We start from the raw sequence: 18,758 nt of genomic DNA, 5'->3' as shown, positions 1-18,758 counted from the left end.
TGCTTTAAGCTACGAGTTTGTGAGTTATACCACGGAGTCAGACACTTCTGATTTAAAGCTCTCTTTTTCAGAGGAGCTACAGCATCCAAAGTTGTCTTCAATGAGGATGTAAAACTATTGACGAGATACTCTATCTCCCTTACAGAGTTTAGGTAGCTACTCTGCACTGTGTTGGTATATGGTATAAATCAGTCCTTGATTTTTTTACTGGTCATGGAGTTTCTTAACTGCCCTTAGTCTGACCCGTCACCTAGGACCTGTTTGCCTTGGGAGACACTACAGGGAGCACAAATCCCCTGACAACATAGCTCCTAGGATCATCCGGGTACGCAAACTCCCCCCACCACGATAAGGTGGCAGCTAGAGGAGGAGTCAGCAAAAATGTGAAAGAGTAAAATATGTCCCTTTTGTGCTGCTGTATGGAGACGGCAGCCTCCATGAGGGGCCCCGCTCCAATGTCCATATGAAAGAAAATTAACTCAGTTGATGAAAACGGAACGATTGGTCACTGCAGGCGGTTGGTACATTAACGATGTACTCCAGTTCTAACAAACTCTCTTAAATCCTGCAGACTGCAGATTTAAAAGTCTGAGTTACATCATCAGATGTGGCTCTGAGTTGTAAACAGATGGTTGTGGGTTCCATGCTTGGTTGTGGCTTAGTGTTGAAGGGGAATTTGAACCCACTCCCTTTCCGTCTGAGCCTCTGTTCAATTTCATTTATACATTTTTTTCAGCACAAAATCTGCTCAGCCGCAGGAACAAAAGTGTGCAAAAGGTTACTTACTGTCAAAAACTGGTTTATATTTTCGTGCCTGTATTTTGTGTAAATATACAATTTTATTGTTCTTTTTTTAATTTGAATGTTTTGTAGTTACACTCAGTAGCGGTTCTACACTGAATTACTCCCTGGGCAAGACCCCTCTGAGCCGCCTACCCCCCACCACCACCACCACCACCACAAAATTTTGCACAAACAGCCATTTTATTAAGTTATTATTTTATTATTAATATTTTACAAGTGCCCCTTCAATAAGCGAAGTACACTTCTTGGGTCGCGTGGTGCATTATGGGTAGGCTAAATTTTTCGACTACCAATCCACATGCTATGGTGGCGGAAAGCAGCGAGGAGTGTTGTGATTTGGATCATTTCAACAGCTGGAAAGTTAACGATTTAAAGCGTTTTTGTAAGCTCCGTGGATTGCCTGTTACAACCAGGACTACATACGGCAGTGGACAGAAAGGGAAAGAAGAGCTGGTTGCGCTTGCGTGTGCTGCACTGGTACAGAAACTACCGTTAGTGCCGACAAAGGAGGAAGAGCGTGCTGCTGTTGAAAATGACCGGTCCGTGTTGATAGTTGGAGACAAACAAATTTCTGACCCCTTGAAGGCAACTGACGGATGGTTAGATGAAGTCCAGAGTCTGAAACTGTGGATATGGCAGAATATTTGCTAAGCAGGGATGAGAAATCGTAACTCCACCGGCTTCGTAATGACGACAATGAAGGTGGGTCTCACGTATAACCTCTTTGGTGTCACGTTTGTTTTGATAAGTTGACAGACATACGATGATATGTGCATGCATGCAGTTTGTTTATAGAACATGTCAATATTACAATATTACGCGCCACGTCATTCATGGCGAGACATTACAGTCATAAGCCGATGCACGAAAACGGCGCCATCAACCACATTATAATTCAGCACAGTTTCAGGATATCGACAAAATAAATGTGTACAAGAAACTTACAATTTTTGTCCGTCTTTTACGTCCGTCTGGATCTTTCTTTTCTGTGGGGAAATTGTGTAGATTGAACAGAGGTTTACAACCACATTTCTTCTTCTTTACGTCTTTGTGTGGACTCGGCGGAGGTTTGCAATCGTGTGTTTTCAGCCAACTTTCAAGCCTATAAATTCTGTTAGAGCATTTGAAAACAGCACAATGCTCCCCTGTCATTATTGTATGCGTCGCTTAAGGCTTAAAGCCTTTAAAACAATCCCTGTAAAAGCCTTAACTTCTACAGTCCGCTAACGATACTGTATACGAAATTCAATGGGAGCAGTGTGAGTTTGGTTGGAAATTTTGCCCCCATTTGACCCACGCATGCGCAGATGTGTTGCGCACTTCGCTTATAGAAATTGACATCAAAAGACTGCAGGCTACAAAATAGCTAAATGTGTAGCATTAACTAATCTGCTAAAGTTTTAGGTTTGACAGAAATTTGATAACGTAATATTTGCCTTTTTTCTCCCTAATTTTTGGTCTTCATCTGTGGGTTAGCAGAAATTTTAAACTGAAATGATACTAGCATTCCCGTGCCAATGAAATCAAATGTGATTCTTTTTCTCCCTCAAATAAACCAGTTAATTATGAAGATAAGCCTCATTTTAAACATTATTATTATTATTTTATTTTGTCAGTGTACATGACATTAAAAAGAGTTGCCAGCTGCTGGAAAATATTGGTAAAAACACACTCTTGCAGGTACACAAAAAGGGTCAGATTCAGTCACTTCAGCTGGTAATGTGAACACAGCCTAAGTTCTAAGCCGTCTTTATAAATAGGCAGACTCTCCTTTCTGCAAACTTTTTTTTTTCCACAAGTGGGCAGTTTTTTCTCTCCGGTGACATTCTAACCTGTTCTTACACCTTGCTTGTCTATTTCAAAGGCCGCCTGCCTCGTTTTTTGCTTGATGATCCGCGGACTACGCGGCAGTAGAGCGCCTGTCCCCGGGTTCCTGCCGCACACCGAGAGAATTTGGCTGCGTCCAGCTTAGGATGCAGTGGAATCCTCTGTGTGCTGCAGGACATCTCACAATTCAGAAAAAGGTGCAAGAATTATAGATCTGTATTTATATTATGAATGAGATGTGCGTTATTTGGGAGAAAGGAGAGGTCTAACTGTCTTTAGCCCACGAAGCACTCCAACAATTTGGGGGGGCGCCAATTTGCCAATTCCACACACAGTGACAAGAAAACCATTTTGCGGTGGAGTGCTCGTGCCCGCGGTGCCACCCCACCAAAAATGGCGCCCCGGGCGGCGGCCTGTATGGTCCGTACTAAAAACCGCCACTGAATACGCTGGAGTTAAATTATGCAAATTGAAGAGAAAAACAGATGTATTCTGTCGCCACCTAATGGCAGCAACGTATAATTACACGGGCAAGGGGTGGGGCTTTCACTGACGATAGTCGCGCTGTATCCCGCGAGATTCTCCTGTGTATATATGGGCAACCTGCATTTCCCCAAGTCTCTTTGATCCGGATCGGAGACAAGATGGTGAGTTTTTATGGTGACCCGTTGTTCTGAACTCAATCCGCCGTCCATCCAGGCCATCCTTCATCTCTGACTTCACGTAGACAGACTGTTAGCTTCTGCAGCAGTTTCCATTTTAGGTCTTTATATATTTGTGTATGTGGACGGTCGGTTTAATGAAGGCCTCCCTTACCGGAGACACACCGGACAAAAAAATAAAAACCGTGTTAGCTGCTGCTTCTGTTCCCGTTATTTTCGTGCATCTCTTTACTTACTAAAGGGTTTACTGTATTTGCCGTTTTTTATATCGTGTTTTACGGTTTGATCAGTTTGAATGAAGCTTGTTAGCTGATAGCCTTCATGCTAGAAGAGCGTAATTGATTAATGAAGGCAAAGTATTTGACCGAACAGCAGAAACAAACAGAAAGTTGTTTGACTAAAATACTGTAAAAAATTGAAGATTCAATTGGGCAATATTGTAATAATTTTCTTCAGCGTTTGATAATTTCATTAAAAAAGTGATGTTGCAGATTTATGTGACACTGACAACATGTATAACATGTATTAAGTTGCAGTTATGAATATAGAGTATTCATGTAACATCAGCCACGTGATTTTGTGCCCCGCGGCCATTCTGGATTACGAAGTGGTGGCCGCTGTGATACACTACGTGCATTTGGTGAACAGTTGCAGAAGCTTAAACAATGGTCAATTTTTGTGCTGTCGTCGATTGTTCAGATTTGATAAAAGTGAGGCAGGTCGCTCATTTTACAGGCTACCAGCAGTTATTGTGCATCAAGCAGTGGAGTGTTAAGAGCTTTCTAAGCGACACAGAGAGACCTGCAGTGTTGCCAGATATGAAACTATCTTACCAAAACCTCAAAATTATCGTATTTTGGGAGAAATTATCATATACAAACAAAACGCATACAACGTAGCTATTTTAGATTTTTTTTTTAATTTCCAAAGAATTTTGTCATTTTTAAACAGTAATTATAGTAATGGGGAAATTATGGCACAAAAAGAATGCAAATGCACTACCAGACTAGAAAGATTTTTTTTTTCTGTGAAGGGACACAAACGTGTTAATTACCAGACTAGAAAGTCGAATTCAACCTCGAGGTCGCTGTCGTCATCCGATGCCATGGCCACTTGTGCAGATTTTGTTCAAAACAGAAAAAATGTTGACACCTCCATAAGGAACTTGAACTTTTTTATTTTTCTTGTATATCTCTTTGCTCTTGTGTTTTGTTCATTTGTTATTGCATTTGTTGAAATAAAGTTTTGAAAAAAAAAAAGATGTTGGTTGGGGAATCTTCCTGTCACGGCAGAGATTGGATGGGAACTCATTACTTTGTATGGAGAGGGGGCGGGCTTTCAAATGACTTTGTCCCGGCCGCCCAAAGCCAGCAGCAGCCCTGTGTGTGGTGTGTCTTTGATGCCGCCTGAGTGCAACGCCTGCAAAATGATTCTTGGGTGTCAGAGAGAGATGCGTGTTTGGGCAACCATTCAAATTATCGTACATTTTGGATTTTTTCCCATTATTGATCGTACATCGTACAGAGGGCAAAACTATCGTACAAATACGATAATTATCGTACATCTGGCAACACTGGAGACCTGGCTCAGCAGATCTGCTTTAGTATGGCCAGAACTAAGCAGACCACCTGTAAATCCAAAGCCACCCAGAAGAGCACTCCGGCTGCCGTTGGTGTGAAAAAGCCTCACTGTTACAGGTCCAGCACCGTGATGCTGAGAGAGATCTGCTGCTACCAGAAATCCACGAGTTGCTGATCTGCAAGCTGCCCTTCGCTTAGGACTTGAAGACCGACCTCCGATTTCAGAGCTCCGCTGTGATGCTCTGCAGGAGGCCAGCGAGGCTGACCTGGTCAGCAGCTTGCGAATCAGCAGCTCGGTGGATTTCTGGTAGCGACGGATCTCTTTCGGTGCCACACTGCTGGGCCTGTAACGATGAGGCTTCTAAACACTGCCGGTAGCCGGAGTACTCTTCCGGGCAGCTTTGGTAGCGAGCTGCTTCCTCTGAGCTTTTCCACCGGTGGACCGGCCATTTACAGGCGGTCTGCTTGGTTCTGGCCATATTAATCTTGCGCTGTGAAACTGCCGGCCACTTTGTTACATCGTCGTTAAATTCACTATCTGGTATAACATACAGATCCACTGAACTAACTGCAACACATCGATCACAATAAACAGCTTTATCTCGAGGGTTTAAAGCCTCGTAACAAGCTTTCATTCTCTCTATTTTCTTTCACACGCCAGCCACGTAGTAATCCACGATGGAGATGTAACTGTCCCGCAGCAAATTGGTCACATGATTGAAAACCCTCTATATTGAGATATTTAATGACTATCATAAAGCATTTTAATTCAGTGAAACTAGATACTTATGCTATGTACAATGTAGAAATATTAATTCCAAGACTTCTAATTATAAATGAGCAACAAATTAGTAACAGTTCACAGTATTTCTATATTTAAATGTTCTTTATAGTACCCGCCATTGTGAATAAGCAACAAATTACTAACAGTTAATGCTGTTTTTTATGTCACAAATGAATTTGATTCTTTCTTCGAGATTTATAATCAGTGTCACAACAATATGTATATTATTTATGCCTAATTCACAAATTTGATTATAAATGGCTAATTACCACTGAGCTCTTTTTAAGAAGCTGATCCATTAGATAGTCAGATTTCATCTGCTTCAATTACTTTTACAACTATCTGAAAAATACAGGATTACTGGACCAGGCATAAGTTTACTACCTATCTTTTTTTTTTTTTTTTTTTTTTCCTCTTATTTTGTGGACATTAGCCTCCTGACTTACGTTCCAGTCCAGCTGGTGGCGGTAATGGTCTCTATAAGCTGGTTGCCAACCACTATTAAACGTGAAGATGAATATTGGATTCAGATGGATTCTTTTCCGAACCACTTTGTTGATCGAAGTGATGCATTTACAGTGGTAATGTGGCTCAGTCAGTGTATTCCTACGCCAGCCTTTCAGTGGTGTCCAGTGTGACGACAACGCTGTTTTCCGCGTTTGCAGGAAAAAGTTCTCCCATCATGGACCTCGGCCTTTCCCATCGTGCTTCTTGTGTACTTCCTGTTTTAACTTCCTGTTTGCTGTGATGAAAGTGTACTTCCGGTTTGCGGTCATGAAAACTGAGTGGGATGGACTACGACACTCGTGCTTGTCTGTCAACATCCTCATTTCGCTCGGCGGCTCAGAGTAACAAGAACAAGCCTACAACCCCTGGCAACAATTATGGAATCACCGGCCTCGGAGGATGTTCATTCAGTTGTTTAATTTTGTAGAAAAAAAGCAGATCACAGACATGACACAAAACTAAAGTCATTTCAAATGCCAACTTTCTGGCTTTAAGAAACACTATAAGAAATCAGGAAAAAAAAAATAGTGGAAGTCAGTAACGGTTACTTTTTAGACCAAGCAGAGGGAAAAAATATGGACTCACTCAATTCTGAGGAAAAAATGATGGAATCATGAAAAACAAAAGAACACTCCAACACATCACTGGTATTTTGTTGCACCACCTCTGGCTTTTCTAACAGCTTGCAGTCTCTGAGGCATGGACTTAATGATTGACAAACAGTACTCTTCATCAATCTGGCTCTAACTTTCTCTGATTGCTGTTGCCAGATCAGCTTTGCAGGTTGGAGCCTTGTCATGGACCATTTTCTTCAACTTCCACCAAAGATTTTCAATTGGATTAAGATCCGGACTATTTGCAGGCCATGACATTGACCCTATTTGTCTTTTTGCAAGGAATGTTTTCACAGTTTTTGCTCTATGGCAAGATGCTTTATCATCTTGAAAAATGATTTCATCATCCCCAAACATCCTTTCAATTGATGGGATTAAAAAAAGTGTCCAAAATATCGACGTAAACTTGTGCATTTATTGATGATGTAATGACAGCCATCTCCCCAGTGCCTTTACCTGACATGCAGCCCCATATCATCAATGACTGTGGAAATTTACATGTTCTCTTCAGGCAGTCATCTTTATAAATCTCATTGGAACGGCACCAAACAAAAGTTCCAGCATCATCACCTTGCCCAATGCAGATTCGAGATTCATCACTGAATATGACTTTCATCCAGTCATCCACAGTCCACGATTGCTTTTCCTTAGCCCATTGTAACTTTGTTTTTTGCTATTTAGGTGTTAATGATGGCTTTCGTTTAGCTTTTCTGTATGTAAATCCCATTTCCTTTAGGCGGTTTCTTACAGTTCGGTGACAGACGTTGACTCCAGTTTCCTCCCATTCATTCCTCATTTGTTTTGTTGTGCATGTTCGATTTTTGAGACATATTGCTTTAAGTTTTCTGTCTTGACGCTTTGATGTCTTCCTTGGTCTACCAGTATGTTTGCCTTTAACAACCTTCCCATGTTTGTATTTGGTCCAGAGTTTAGACACAGCTGACTGTGAACAACCAACATCTTTTGCAACATTGCGTGATGATTTACCCTCTTTTAAGAGTTTGATAATCCTCTCCTTTGTTTCAATTGACATCTCTCATGGTGGAGCCATGATTCATCTCAGTCCACTTGGTGCAACAGCTCTCCAAGGTGTGATCACTCCTTTTTAGATGACTAACGAGCAGATCTGATTTGATGCAGGTGTTGGTTTTGGGGATGAAAATTTACAGGGTGATTCCATAATTTTTTCCTCAGAATTGAGTGAGTCCATATTTTTTTCCCTCTGCTTGGTCTAAAAAAGTAACCGTTACTGCCACAAATTTTTTTTTTCCTGATTTCTTACAGTGTTTCTTAAAGCCAGAAAGTTGCCATTTGAAATGACTTTAGTTTTGTGTCATGTCTGTGATCTGCTTTTTTTTCTACAAAATTAAACAACTGAATGAACAACCTCCAAGGCTGGTGATTCCATAATTTTTGGCAGGGGTTGTACATGTAATCTACATTTTAACAGTTCTTGTGTTTTGCAGAGAACTTATTTACAAAAAATACATATTTTCTGGCCTGGTGATACTGGGGGGAAAAAACAGTTGCATGTCATTGTGCAGAGGGAAAAATATGCAGCTGTTATCCATATGTAACCGTATTTGTGCGTTTCTCTAATGATACATAGATTTCCTAAGCTACTTAAACACAACCAGTAACTTTAACAAGGCTGTCCTACGTAGAAGTGTAATTTACGTACAAATGGCCACTGTGCAAACAAAATGCATATGTACAGTCTACTTTTTTAATAGTTTGTTTCACTGAGACTTAAAAAAAAAAAAAAAAAAAAAAAAACTGGTGATAGAGGGGAAACAACCTGACTCTTGAACTGCTTACTCCAGTTAAGGGTTGCAGGTGGGTGGAGCCTATCCCAGCAATCATAGGGCGTGAGGCGGGGTTAACCCTGGACTGGACGCCAGTCTGTTGCAGGGACACATTTAGACAAACATAGTCACACCTGCACGCACACCTACGGACAATTTAAAGTTTTCCATCCACCTAACCTGCGTGTCTTTGGGTGTGGGAGAAAGATTGGGTTCATAGTGAGGTCCCCCCAATCTAGTAACACAATAATTCAATCCTGGTATGTTTGTTATAAATTTATACACACCAGTGGCATAATACACTGTTCTTACTCAAGTTTTGCTAAAAACCCCACCCATCTGATCCAGGCTGGATATATTTTGAGGTTTTGTAAATGTTCTTCAGTGATGATGCTCCTGTGGTAATAAAGACTTCAAATTGAAGCAAGACATCTGTCTTCCTCTTTTCCACCACAAGTCAGGGTGGTTATGATTATATTATTTTTCTCACACAGTTAAACTTAACACTGTGGTAGCAACCACATGAAGATGTGTGTGAAGAAAGATAACTGGCCTAACATCTTGTAGAGTGAATGGTTTTTTATTTTAATTGATGTATTGTGATGTTGAGCACATCTAAACAGCAGCATATTTTGGAATGAAATCTCGTGCAACAGGAATGTCCACTCTCCCAGATTTTGTGAAGATGCAGAGGAACGGCCCCTAAAGACTTTTTTTTTTTTTTTAACTGACTGCAGATTGAAATATCAATCCATGCCATGTCACGAGTGCACTAATGTCTGTGACGCACTACTCTGTTGGTTTTGTCTTATGAGCTGCTTTTGTTGGGAGAGGTGATGATTTAGTGGTTAAGCGTTGGGCTTGAGACCAGAGGATCCTCTGTTCAAATCCCAGCCTGACTGGAAAATCACTAAGGGCCCTTGGGCAAAGTCTTTAATCCCATAGTTGCTCCCGGTGTGTAGTGAGTACCTTGGTACTTAGTGAAATTACGTGGAGTGGGTGAAAACCTGCACCCTCTTGGCCTTTTCTGGAATCAGTTTCAGATCTCTGCCTTACACTTTGACTTGTGACAAAGTGCTTGATTGAGTTGACTGTGTATCTCAGTGCATTAACAGGTTGTCCTCTCCACAGTCTCACCGCAAGTTTTCAGCTCCACGCCATGGTTCCCTGGGGTTCTTGCCTCGCAAAAGGTGCCGGCGCCATCGTGGGAAGGTCAAGAGCTTCCCCAAAGATGACCCCAGCAAACCTGTTCATCTGACAGCCTTCCTGGGCTACAAGGCTGGCATGACTCATATTGTTCGTGAAGTTGACCGACCAGGCTCAAGTGAGTCCGTCTGCCGTTCTGTTTATTATTGAGCTGTTGTGGTTTCATTGATAATGCCGAAGGATGCTTAGGCTCGACAGACACCATGTGAGCAGATATTAGACATGTTCCACTAAATTTTTTATGTTGCTGCAGCCAAGTTTGAGCAGGTCCAGAAGTGTGACAGAGCTTTTAAATGGTTTAGTGTTATGATGGCACATCTCTTAAAACGCATGAGAGCACAAAGTTCAATGGATGTGGTATGACACAAGCTTCTGATTTTAGCCAAACTCTACTTGCTGTCAGTTATTGTCAGTTTGGTGTTCTGCCTATGATGAGATAACTCGACGGGCGGACAGAATGGGGTTTCTACCCCTTGCTGAATGTCGAGCACTGAGAGCAGTCTACACCATGACCCACCAGTAAATGCACAGATGGCAAATTAAGCTGCAAAATTCCTGCAGTGTTTACAAGTGATGTAGACTTGGATAATCTGAGTTTTAGATTAACTACAGTATTTACAGTTTTTGATTGCTTTGATGCAACAGTCAACTCAAAATCCACATTTTCAAAACAGTTAACACAGAGGCCTAAACAGTGCCCCCAATGGTCAAAATGACACATTTTGTTTGCAAAAGGCTCTAACTGTGCCAAAACATTTAAAATGAGGAACAAAAGCAAATTTTGCCTTCAAACAGCACAACTTACCCACAAATGTATGAGCACTTACAATCAATCATAACACAATGGACAACAAAATACAGCACTCGGTGTGAATCAGTGCACCATTGGTTGACATTGTAGCCCATAACTGTTACATGCAGTGCCGTTTGCTGCCTTCTTGCAAAAACTGGATCCAGAATCAGATTTGCTTTGATGCAAATTTTATTGATTCAATTACATTCTTTTTTCCAGGCTTTTTTGTGGCTGACAACAGAAATATTCCTACAGAAAGTATGTAAATCAAAATATGTACAGTCCATTACTGTAGGCCTATAAGAAATTAGGAAAATAAAAAATCAATCTTTTACAGTAAAGAACAAAAATCTTTAGTAGGCCTATACTATAGGAGTATAGAGTACGATTGATACTCAGTCTCTTCCGTCTTGAGGAAGGGGCCACATGGCCTCATCCACATCACATTCAATGTTCTCTCTGGCAATGCAGCGAGGGAAAAACCTTCTGGCATGCCTGATCCAGCCTTGGTATGCCTCTGCATCAATATCTTGGGCTGCAGCAGTCATTGCATTGAGCAAGGGCATCCGATCAAAGGGGTGACGATCATAAACCTTCCATCTCCACTAAAGAATTCCTTTATTGGATTAAAAAAGGGGAATATGGTGGAAGGAATTGCACCATCGTCCGAGGGTGTACTGCAAACCACTCATTTATGATACGAGAGTGGTGGAATGCCACATTGTCCCATATGATGACAAACAGTGGCAAGCCAGGCCTCAAAATCAAATCAGTTTTATTTATATAGCGCCAAATCACAACAAACAGTTGCCCCAAGGCGCTTTATATTGTAAGGCAAAGCCATACAATAATTACGGAAAAACCCCAACGGTCAAAATGACCCCCAAAGAGCAAGCACTTGGCGACAGTGGGAAGGGAAAAACTCCCTTTTAACAGGAAGAAACCTCCAGCAGAGGGGCAGTCTTCTGCTGGGACTGGTTGGGGCTGAGGGAGAGAACCAGGAAAAAGACATGCTGTGGAAGAGAGCAGAGATCAATCACTAAGCAGCCCTCTCTCCTGAGGTGGGATCAGCATGTCATGAAGAGCATTCAGGAATGCTATGAGGCACTTGGGGTTGTAGGGGCCAATGGTGGGCATATGGCACAGGATGCCATCACTGGATGACTCACCTCAGGTGTAAAGCAGCTTTATTTGGCAATCTGATGCTAGTTGGGCAAAAATAAGTTGCCATTGAGAAATATTTGATAACTATCCTGCAAATGTTGAAGGCAGCCCACTTCATCTTCTCGGTTGCTGCTGTTCATTTGTGATTGCACAATTTGATACAACAGTGAGAATTTGTTTAATTATATGCCAGATTTTATGCAAATTTGACTCACTCTTGCAACTTTGTGTATTCTCCAGACCTCATGTGGTACTTGGTCGTAGTCCAGCTATGGATTGGCGTGACGATGGTCCACAAGCTTAAGTATGTGTTTGTGTTGTGCAGAGGTGAACAAGAAAGAAGTGGTTGAAGCTGTGACCGTTGTGGAGACACCGCCCATGATGGTGGTTGGAGTGGTGGGTTACGTCAGCACCCCCAGTGGACTCCGTTCCTTCAAGACCATTTTTGCTGAGCATATCAGCGACGAGTGCAAGCGCCGATTCTACAGGAACTGGTGAGACACTGTCAGAAGTCATGGTTTATAGATGTGAGGCAAATGTTAGTGTCCCATTGTGATTGAAACTTGTTTCACTGAGTGAGTCTAACATCATAATGGCCCTTGGTAGCTCCGCTCAGGTGCCTTGTGCCTTGATGAGCTCCGGACTCCTCTGGCCAGTGGAAAGCACTTCATAGAAGCGTTGCCATGAGTCGAAATCCTCATGAGCTGGACCAGCCCCCGCTTTTCCAAGTGGTGGGTGGGTGGCTGGGCACTGTGTCCTTCCACTGACCCTCTGGGGTTATGAAGGAACTGTGCCAACCCGTCTCCTCTCTTACCCTCCTGTGCTGCATGCTCCCAGGCACAAGTCTAAGAAGAAGGCTTTCACCAAATACTGCAAGAAATGGCAGGATGATGATGGAAAGAAGCAGCTGGAGAAGGACTTTGCAGCCATGAAGAAGTACTGTGAGGTCATTCGTGTCATCGCTCACACACAGGTGAGCATGTCTCGAGTCCACATGAGGTGAACTGGTGGTGAACTTTCCCTGCTTTTCCGTCTATGAAGAGACCACGGAACTCTGCGTCAGGCATGGCGCCCGACACGCGTGAGGATATCTTCCATGCTGCCTTCCTTCTGAGACTGCACTATTTTTTTTTTTTTTAACTATACCATACTCCGGTTCCTGTCGGAGGGCTTCTTCTGACAAGTGTCTGATTTGTGTAGATGCGCCTGCTCCCCCTGAGGCAGAAGAAGGCTCACCTCATGGAGGTACAACTTAATGGTGGGACCATTGCTGACAAAGTGGACTGGGCCCGTGAGAAGCTGGAGCAGGCTGTACCTGTCAACACAGTGTTCACTCAGGATGAGATGATTGATGTCATTGGTGTCACCAAGGGTCATGGATACAAGGGTGCGTTTGCCTGTTTAGTGTATGTGTGTTGCCTTTCCACCCACACGTTTTAAATGATGGGCTTTCCTCCTCACAGGTGTCACCAGCCGTTGGCACACAAAGAAGCTTCCTCGTAAAACTCACAGAGGTTTGCGCAAAGTGGCCTGTATTGGCGCTTGGCATCCTGCTCGTGTGGCGTTCTCCGTGGCCCGTGCTGGTCAGAAGGGTTACCATCATCGAACGGAGATCAACAAGAAGGTATGTGGTGAGACTGGTGTTGTCAACAGCGTGGATGTTTATGCAGCCTCATGAACAGTTTTTCTGTAGATCTACAAGATTGGCCAGGGCTTCCACACCAAGGACGGGAAGCTGGTGAAGAACAACGCTTCCACGGACTATGATATTTCCAACAAGAGCATCAACCCCCTGGTGAGTGTGGACACTGTTTGTCCTGGATGTATGTGTGGACCTGCTCACTCATGTTGATTCTCTCAAAGGGTGGATTTGTGCACTATGGAGAGGTGACCAGTGACTTTGTCATGGTCAAGGGTTGTGTGGTAGGGACCAAGAAGAGGGTGCTGACTCTGCGGAAGGTAAGAATGGTGACAAAATGTGATGCTTGTACTATTTAATTTTTGTGGCAAGTTAACTGCTGGTTGTTTCTGTGCCGTAGTCTCTGTTGGTGCAGACTAGTCGCCGTGCTTTGGAGAAGATTGACCTCAAATTCATTGATACCACATCCAAGTTTGGTCATGGCCGTTTTCAGACTGTGGAAGAAAAGAAGGCTTTCATGGTAAGACCTTGTGCCTCAAGCAGGCCCCTGCTGCTTAGCATATGTACTCGATGCTCTGTATTCACATTATATCTCTGTAAGTGGGCCTACACTCGGTCATGGGCCCTGCACTGTTCGTAACCTGGTTCAGTCCTCAGTGTGAACCCTGGGTTCCATTCCAGTGCCAAAGAGACCCCCAGTGAGGCAGGGGAACTGTGTCCATCTACACTGACTCCCTGTTCACTCTCTGGGAACACTGATCAAATACCAGAGTATTTATGTGACTAATTACCCGTCTTTCTTTTGTGTAGGGACCACTCAAGAAGGACCGCATTGCCAAGGAAGAGACTGCCTAAAGTCCATGTTCACAAATTCAATTTGTGCTGCTGCAGAACTGTTGCTGCTGTACTGCAGTTCCTAAATAAAATGTAAAAAAATCAAGAAGTGTTTCTTTATCAAACTGGTGGTTGTGCATCATGACTCGAAACCATGAGGTGACTCCAGTGTTGATTTGGTACCTCAGTGTTCAGAGTCCTAGGAAGTTGCATGTCATAGGTATTAAAGGCATTGCGCTGCGGTGGTTTGAATCATATTTGTCTAATAGATTACAGTTTGTTCATGTAAATGGGGAATCTTCTTCACAGACTAAAGTTAATTATGGAGTTCCACAAGGTTCTGTGCTAGGACCAATTTTATTCACTTTATACATGCTTCCCTTGGGCAGTATTATTAGACGGTATTGCTTAAATTTTCATTGTTACGCAGATGATACCCAGCTTTATCTATCCATGAAGCCAGAGGATACGCACCAATTAGCTAAACTGCAGGATTGTCTTACAGACATAAAGACATGGATGACCTCTAATTTCCTGCTTTTAAACTCAGATAAAACTGAAGTTATTGTACTTGGCCCCACAAATCTTAGAAGCATGGTGTCTAACCAGATCGTTACTCTGGATGGCATTTCCCTGATCTCTAGTAATACTGTGAGAAATCTTGGAGTTATTTTTGATCAGGATATGTCATTCAAAGCGCATATTAAACAAATATGTAGGACTGCCTTTTTGCATTTACGCAATATCTCTAAAATCGGAAAGGTCTTGTCTCAGAGTGATGCTGAAAAACTAATTCATGCATTTGTTTCCTCTAGGCTGGACTATTGTAATTCATTATTATCAGGTTGTCCTAAAAGTTCCCTAAAAAGCCTTCAGTTGGTTCAGAATGCTGCAGCTAGAGTACTGACGGGGACTAGCAGGAGAGAGCATATCTCACCCGTGTTGGCCTCCTTTCATTGGCTTCCTGTTAATGCTAGAATAGAATTTAAAATTCTTCTTCTTACTTATAAGGTTTTGAATAATCAGGTCCCATCTTAGGGACCTCGTAGTACCATATCACCCCAATAGAGCGCTTCGCTCTCAGACTGCAGGCTTACTTGTTGTTCCTAGGGTTTGTAAGAGTAGAATGGGAGGCAGAGCCTTCAGCTTTCAGGCTCCTCTCCTGTGGAACCAGCTCCCAATTCAGATCAGGGAGACAGACACCCTCTCTACTTTTAAGATTAGGCTTAAAACTTTCCTTTTGCTAAAGCTTATAGTTAGGGCTGGATCAGGTGACCCTGAACCATCCCTTAGTTATGCTGCTATAGATGTAGACTGCTGGGGGGTTCCCATGATACACTGTTTCTTTCTCTTTTTGCTCTGTATGCACCACTCTGCATTTAATCATTAGTGATCGATCTCTGCTCCCCTCCACAGCATGTCTTTTCCTGGTGCTCTCCCTCAGCCCCAACCAGTCCCAGCAGAAGTTTTTCCTTCCCACTGTAGCCAAGTGCTTGCTCACAGGGGGTCGTTTTGACCATTGGGGTTTTACATAATTATTGTATGGCCTTGCCTTACAATATAAAGCGCCTTGGGGCAACTGTTTGTTGTGATTTGGCGCTATATAAAAAAAATTGATTTGATTAATTGACCTCTGATTTGGACTTGGATCGCTACCTGAACGGCTCTCCTTCGTGTCCCCTCAGTACCGGTCCAACATGGGGCCTGCAGTGGTGGCTGCTGTCCAGTTTCCATCAGGGCTGTGGGCTATGAAATTCAATCAAGATCTTTGTCATTATGCAGGCATAACAAAATTTTGCACACTTCCAGCAAGGCATAAAACAAATAACGGTAAAGAAAAAAAAAAGGTAAACACTTAAAAAAATATATATATTTACAGGTGGTGTGTGTGTGTATCTACATGAAAATGAGTGTATAGGGGAGAGGTGACAATGAGGAAATAAAAAGATAAAATGCAGCTTAGTGCGAGTCTTGATTGGGTTTGATTGTTAGGGGTGTGTGTGTTCATGATAGACATGGTGTGAGTGTGTGATAGGGGTAGGGGTGTGTGTTTAAGGGGGAGGGTTCATGTTGACAGTTCTGTAAGGGGATGGGATGCAGTGGTTCACTGCAGGGGGGCTATGGCTTTCACAGCTCTAGGGAAGAAGCTGTCCCTGAGTCTTTCGTGGTGGCTTTGATGTTCCTGTACCATTTCCCTGATGGAAGTGGTACAAACAGTGCATTGCCCGGGTGGGTGGGATCAGCAGCCATACGTCTGGCCCTCTTCTGGACTTGGGCAATGTAAACTGAGTCCAGATCTGGTAGACGGCGGCCTACAATCTCCTGTGCTGTTCTCACCACCCGGGCTAAGTCCTTTTTGTTTTGTGACGTGCAGCTGCCATACCACACCGTCACAGTGAGACACAGGATGCTCTCAATGGTGGCTCTGTAAAAGTTCACTAACACCTGAGAGGAGAGTCCTGACTGTTTCAGCTTCCTGAGGAAGAAGAGCTGTTGTTGGGCCTTCTTTACCAGGTGTGAAGTGTTCACAGTCCAGGTGAGGTCAGAGGAAATGTGAATGCCCAGGAACTTAGTGCTGTCTGCACGCTCCACTGCCTCTCCGTGTATGCAGAGAGGAGCGTGCTCAGTCTTCCTGGACCTCCTGTAGTCCACAATGACCTCCTTTGTCTTGCTGGTGTTCAGGATGAGGTTATTCCCGGAACACCATTGTGTGATGTTCTGGACCTCCTCTCTGTAGTGGGTCTCATCGTTGTTAGATATGAGACCCACCGCGGTGGTGTCATCCGCGAACTTCACGACCATTTTTAAAGGGTGAATGGCAGAACAGTACTGGGTGAAGAGGGCAGGGCTGCGCACACAACCCTGTGGCGTTCCGGTGTTGAGGATCAGTGGTGCAGAGGTGGACTTCCCTATCCTCACCACCTGGGGCCTGTTGGTGAGGAAGTCACTGATCCAGTAGCAGAGCAATGGTGACAGACCCAGGGTGTGGAGCTTCAGGGCCAACACGTCCGGAAGAACAGTGTTGAAAGCCGAACTGAAGTCCACAAACAGCATCCTGACATAGGTGTTTGGATGCTGCAGGTGAGTCAGGGCTGTGTGAAGTGCTAATGAGACAGCGTCCTCCGTCGAACGGTTCTCCCTGTAGGCGAACTGCAGGCTGACCAGGCCTGCAGGGATAGCGTTCTTGATGTATTTCAGGAGGATCTGCTCCAAGCACTTCATGATGACTGGGGTCAGGGCAACAAGACGGTAGTCGAGGCAGGTGATGGTGGTTGTTTTGGGCACAGGCACGGTGATGGAGGACTTCAGGCAGACAGGGACCATGGAAAGCTGCAGCGACAGGTTGAAGATGTCCAGGAAAACCTCTGCCAGTTGGTCCGCACACGACTTCAGGGTCCGACCTGACACCTTATCTGGGCCTGCAGCCTTGTTGATGTTAGTTCTCCTCAGGGTGGAGGTCACCTGGTGCAGCTGCAGGGTGAGAGGCTGATGCTGCACCTCTGGCTGAGGAAGGTGCACAGTCCCTCTGCTGCTTGGAGAGTCAAAGTGTGCAAAGAAGTTGTTTAAGGTGTCAGAGTGGGGTCATGGCTGACCTGCTGGTCACCGCGCTTGTAGTCCGTGATGGTCTGATGCCTTTCCACATGTCCTTGAAGTGGTCCTCGATGCGTTGCTTGTATCTGTGCTTCGCCAGCTGGATGCCCTTTTTTAGTTCTTTGCGGGCCCTGCTATAGTCCAGTTTGTCTCCGGCGCTGTAGGCTGCATCTCTGGCTTTTAGCGGGGCCCGCACTGTGCCGTCCATCCATGGCTTCTGATTGGGAAAAACCATGATTGTTTTTGTGGGGAGGACAGCATCAGTGCAGAAGTGGATATACAACCCCTGGCAAAAATTATGGAATCACTGGCCTCGGAGGATGTTCATTCAGTTGTTTAATTTTGTAGAAAAAAAGCAGATCACAGACATGACACAAAACTAAAGTCATTTCAAATGGCAACTTTCTGGCTTTAAGAAACACTATAAGAAATCAAGAAAAAAAGATTGTGGCAGTCAGTAACGGTTACTTTTTTAGACCAAGCAGAGGAAAAAAATATGGAATCACTCAATTCTGAGGAAAAAATTATGGAATCACCCTGTAAATTTTCATCCCCAAAACTAACAGCTGCATCAAATCAGATCTGCTCATTAGTCTGCATCTAAAAAGGAGTGAACACACCTTGGAGAGCTGTTGCACCAAGTGGACTGACATGAATCATGGCTCTAACACGAGAGATGTCAATTGAAACAAAGGAGAGGATTATCAAACTCTTAAAAGAGAGTAAATCATCACGCAATGTTGCAAAAGATGTTGGTTGTTCACAGTCAGCTGTGTCTAAACTCTGGGCCAAATACAAACAACATGGGAAGGTTGTTAAAGGCAAACATACTGGTAGACCAAGGAAGACGTAAAAGCATCAAGACAGAAAACGTAAAGCAATATGTCTCAAAAATGGAGAAATGTACAACAAAACAAATGAGGAACGAATGGGAGGAAACTGGAGTCA

At 43.6% G+C, this 18,758-nt stretch overlaps 1 protein-coding gene and 2 non-coding genes across 3 annotated transcripts; all 3 read left to right on the top strand.

Annotated features, from left to right (window-relative positions):
• The first annotated feature begins 3,249 nt into the window (after positions 1-3,249).
• rpl3 (ribosomal protein L3) lies at positions 3,250-14,325 on the top strand. Its single transcript, XM_034189769.1, has 10 exons — positions 3,250-3,278; positions 9,715-9,907; positions 12,072-12,240; positions 12,584-12,719; positions 12,947-13,133; positions 13,210-13,370; positions 13,440-13,541; positions 13,610-13,705; positions 13,786-13,905; positions 14,196-14,325. The coding sequence occupies exons 1-10, from the start codon at positions 3,276-3,278 to the stop codon at positions 14,238-14,240; spliced, it is 1,212 nt and encodes a 403-aa protein (XP_034045660.1). The 5' UTR covers positions 3,250-3,275; the 3' UTR covers positions 14,241-14,325.
• On the top strand, positions 12,774-12,867 carry LOC117528838. The gene has a single exon (XR_004565895.1). It is a non-coding gene; the product is annotated as a small nucleolar RNA U83B (small nucleolar RNA).
• Positions 14,011-14,143, top strand: LOC117528836. The gene has a single exon (XR_004565893.1). It is a non-coding gene; the product is annotated as a small nucleolar RNA SNORA54 (small nucleolar RNA).
• Positions 14,326-18,758: the final 4,433 nt, after the last annotated feature.

The sequence above is a fragment of the Thalassophryne amazonica genome, chromosome 16 (assembly GCF_902500255.1).
Source record: "Thalassophryne amazonica chromosome 16, fThaAma1.1, whole genome shotgun sequence".
NCBI classification, from domain to species: Eukaryota; Metazoa; Chordata; class Actinopteri; order Batrachoidiformes; family Batrachoididae; genus Thalassophryne; species Thalassophryne amazonica.
The sequence above is the reverse complement of the archived record's forward strand: the minus strand, read 5'-3'. Positions and strand labels throughout refer to the sequence as shown.

Coding starts and splice junctions, on each gene's coding strand:
- rpl3 (XM_034189769.1), top strand. Junction 9,908..12,071: donor AGTTGACCGACCAGGCTCAA/GTGAGTCCGTCT, acceptor TGTGTTGTGCAG/AGGTGAACAAGAAAGAAGTG. Junction 13,542..13,609: donor ACAAGAGCATCAACCCCCTG/GTGAGTGTGGAC, acceptor ATTCTCTCAAAG/GGTGGATTTGTGCACTATGG.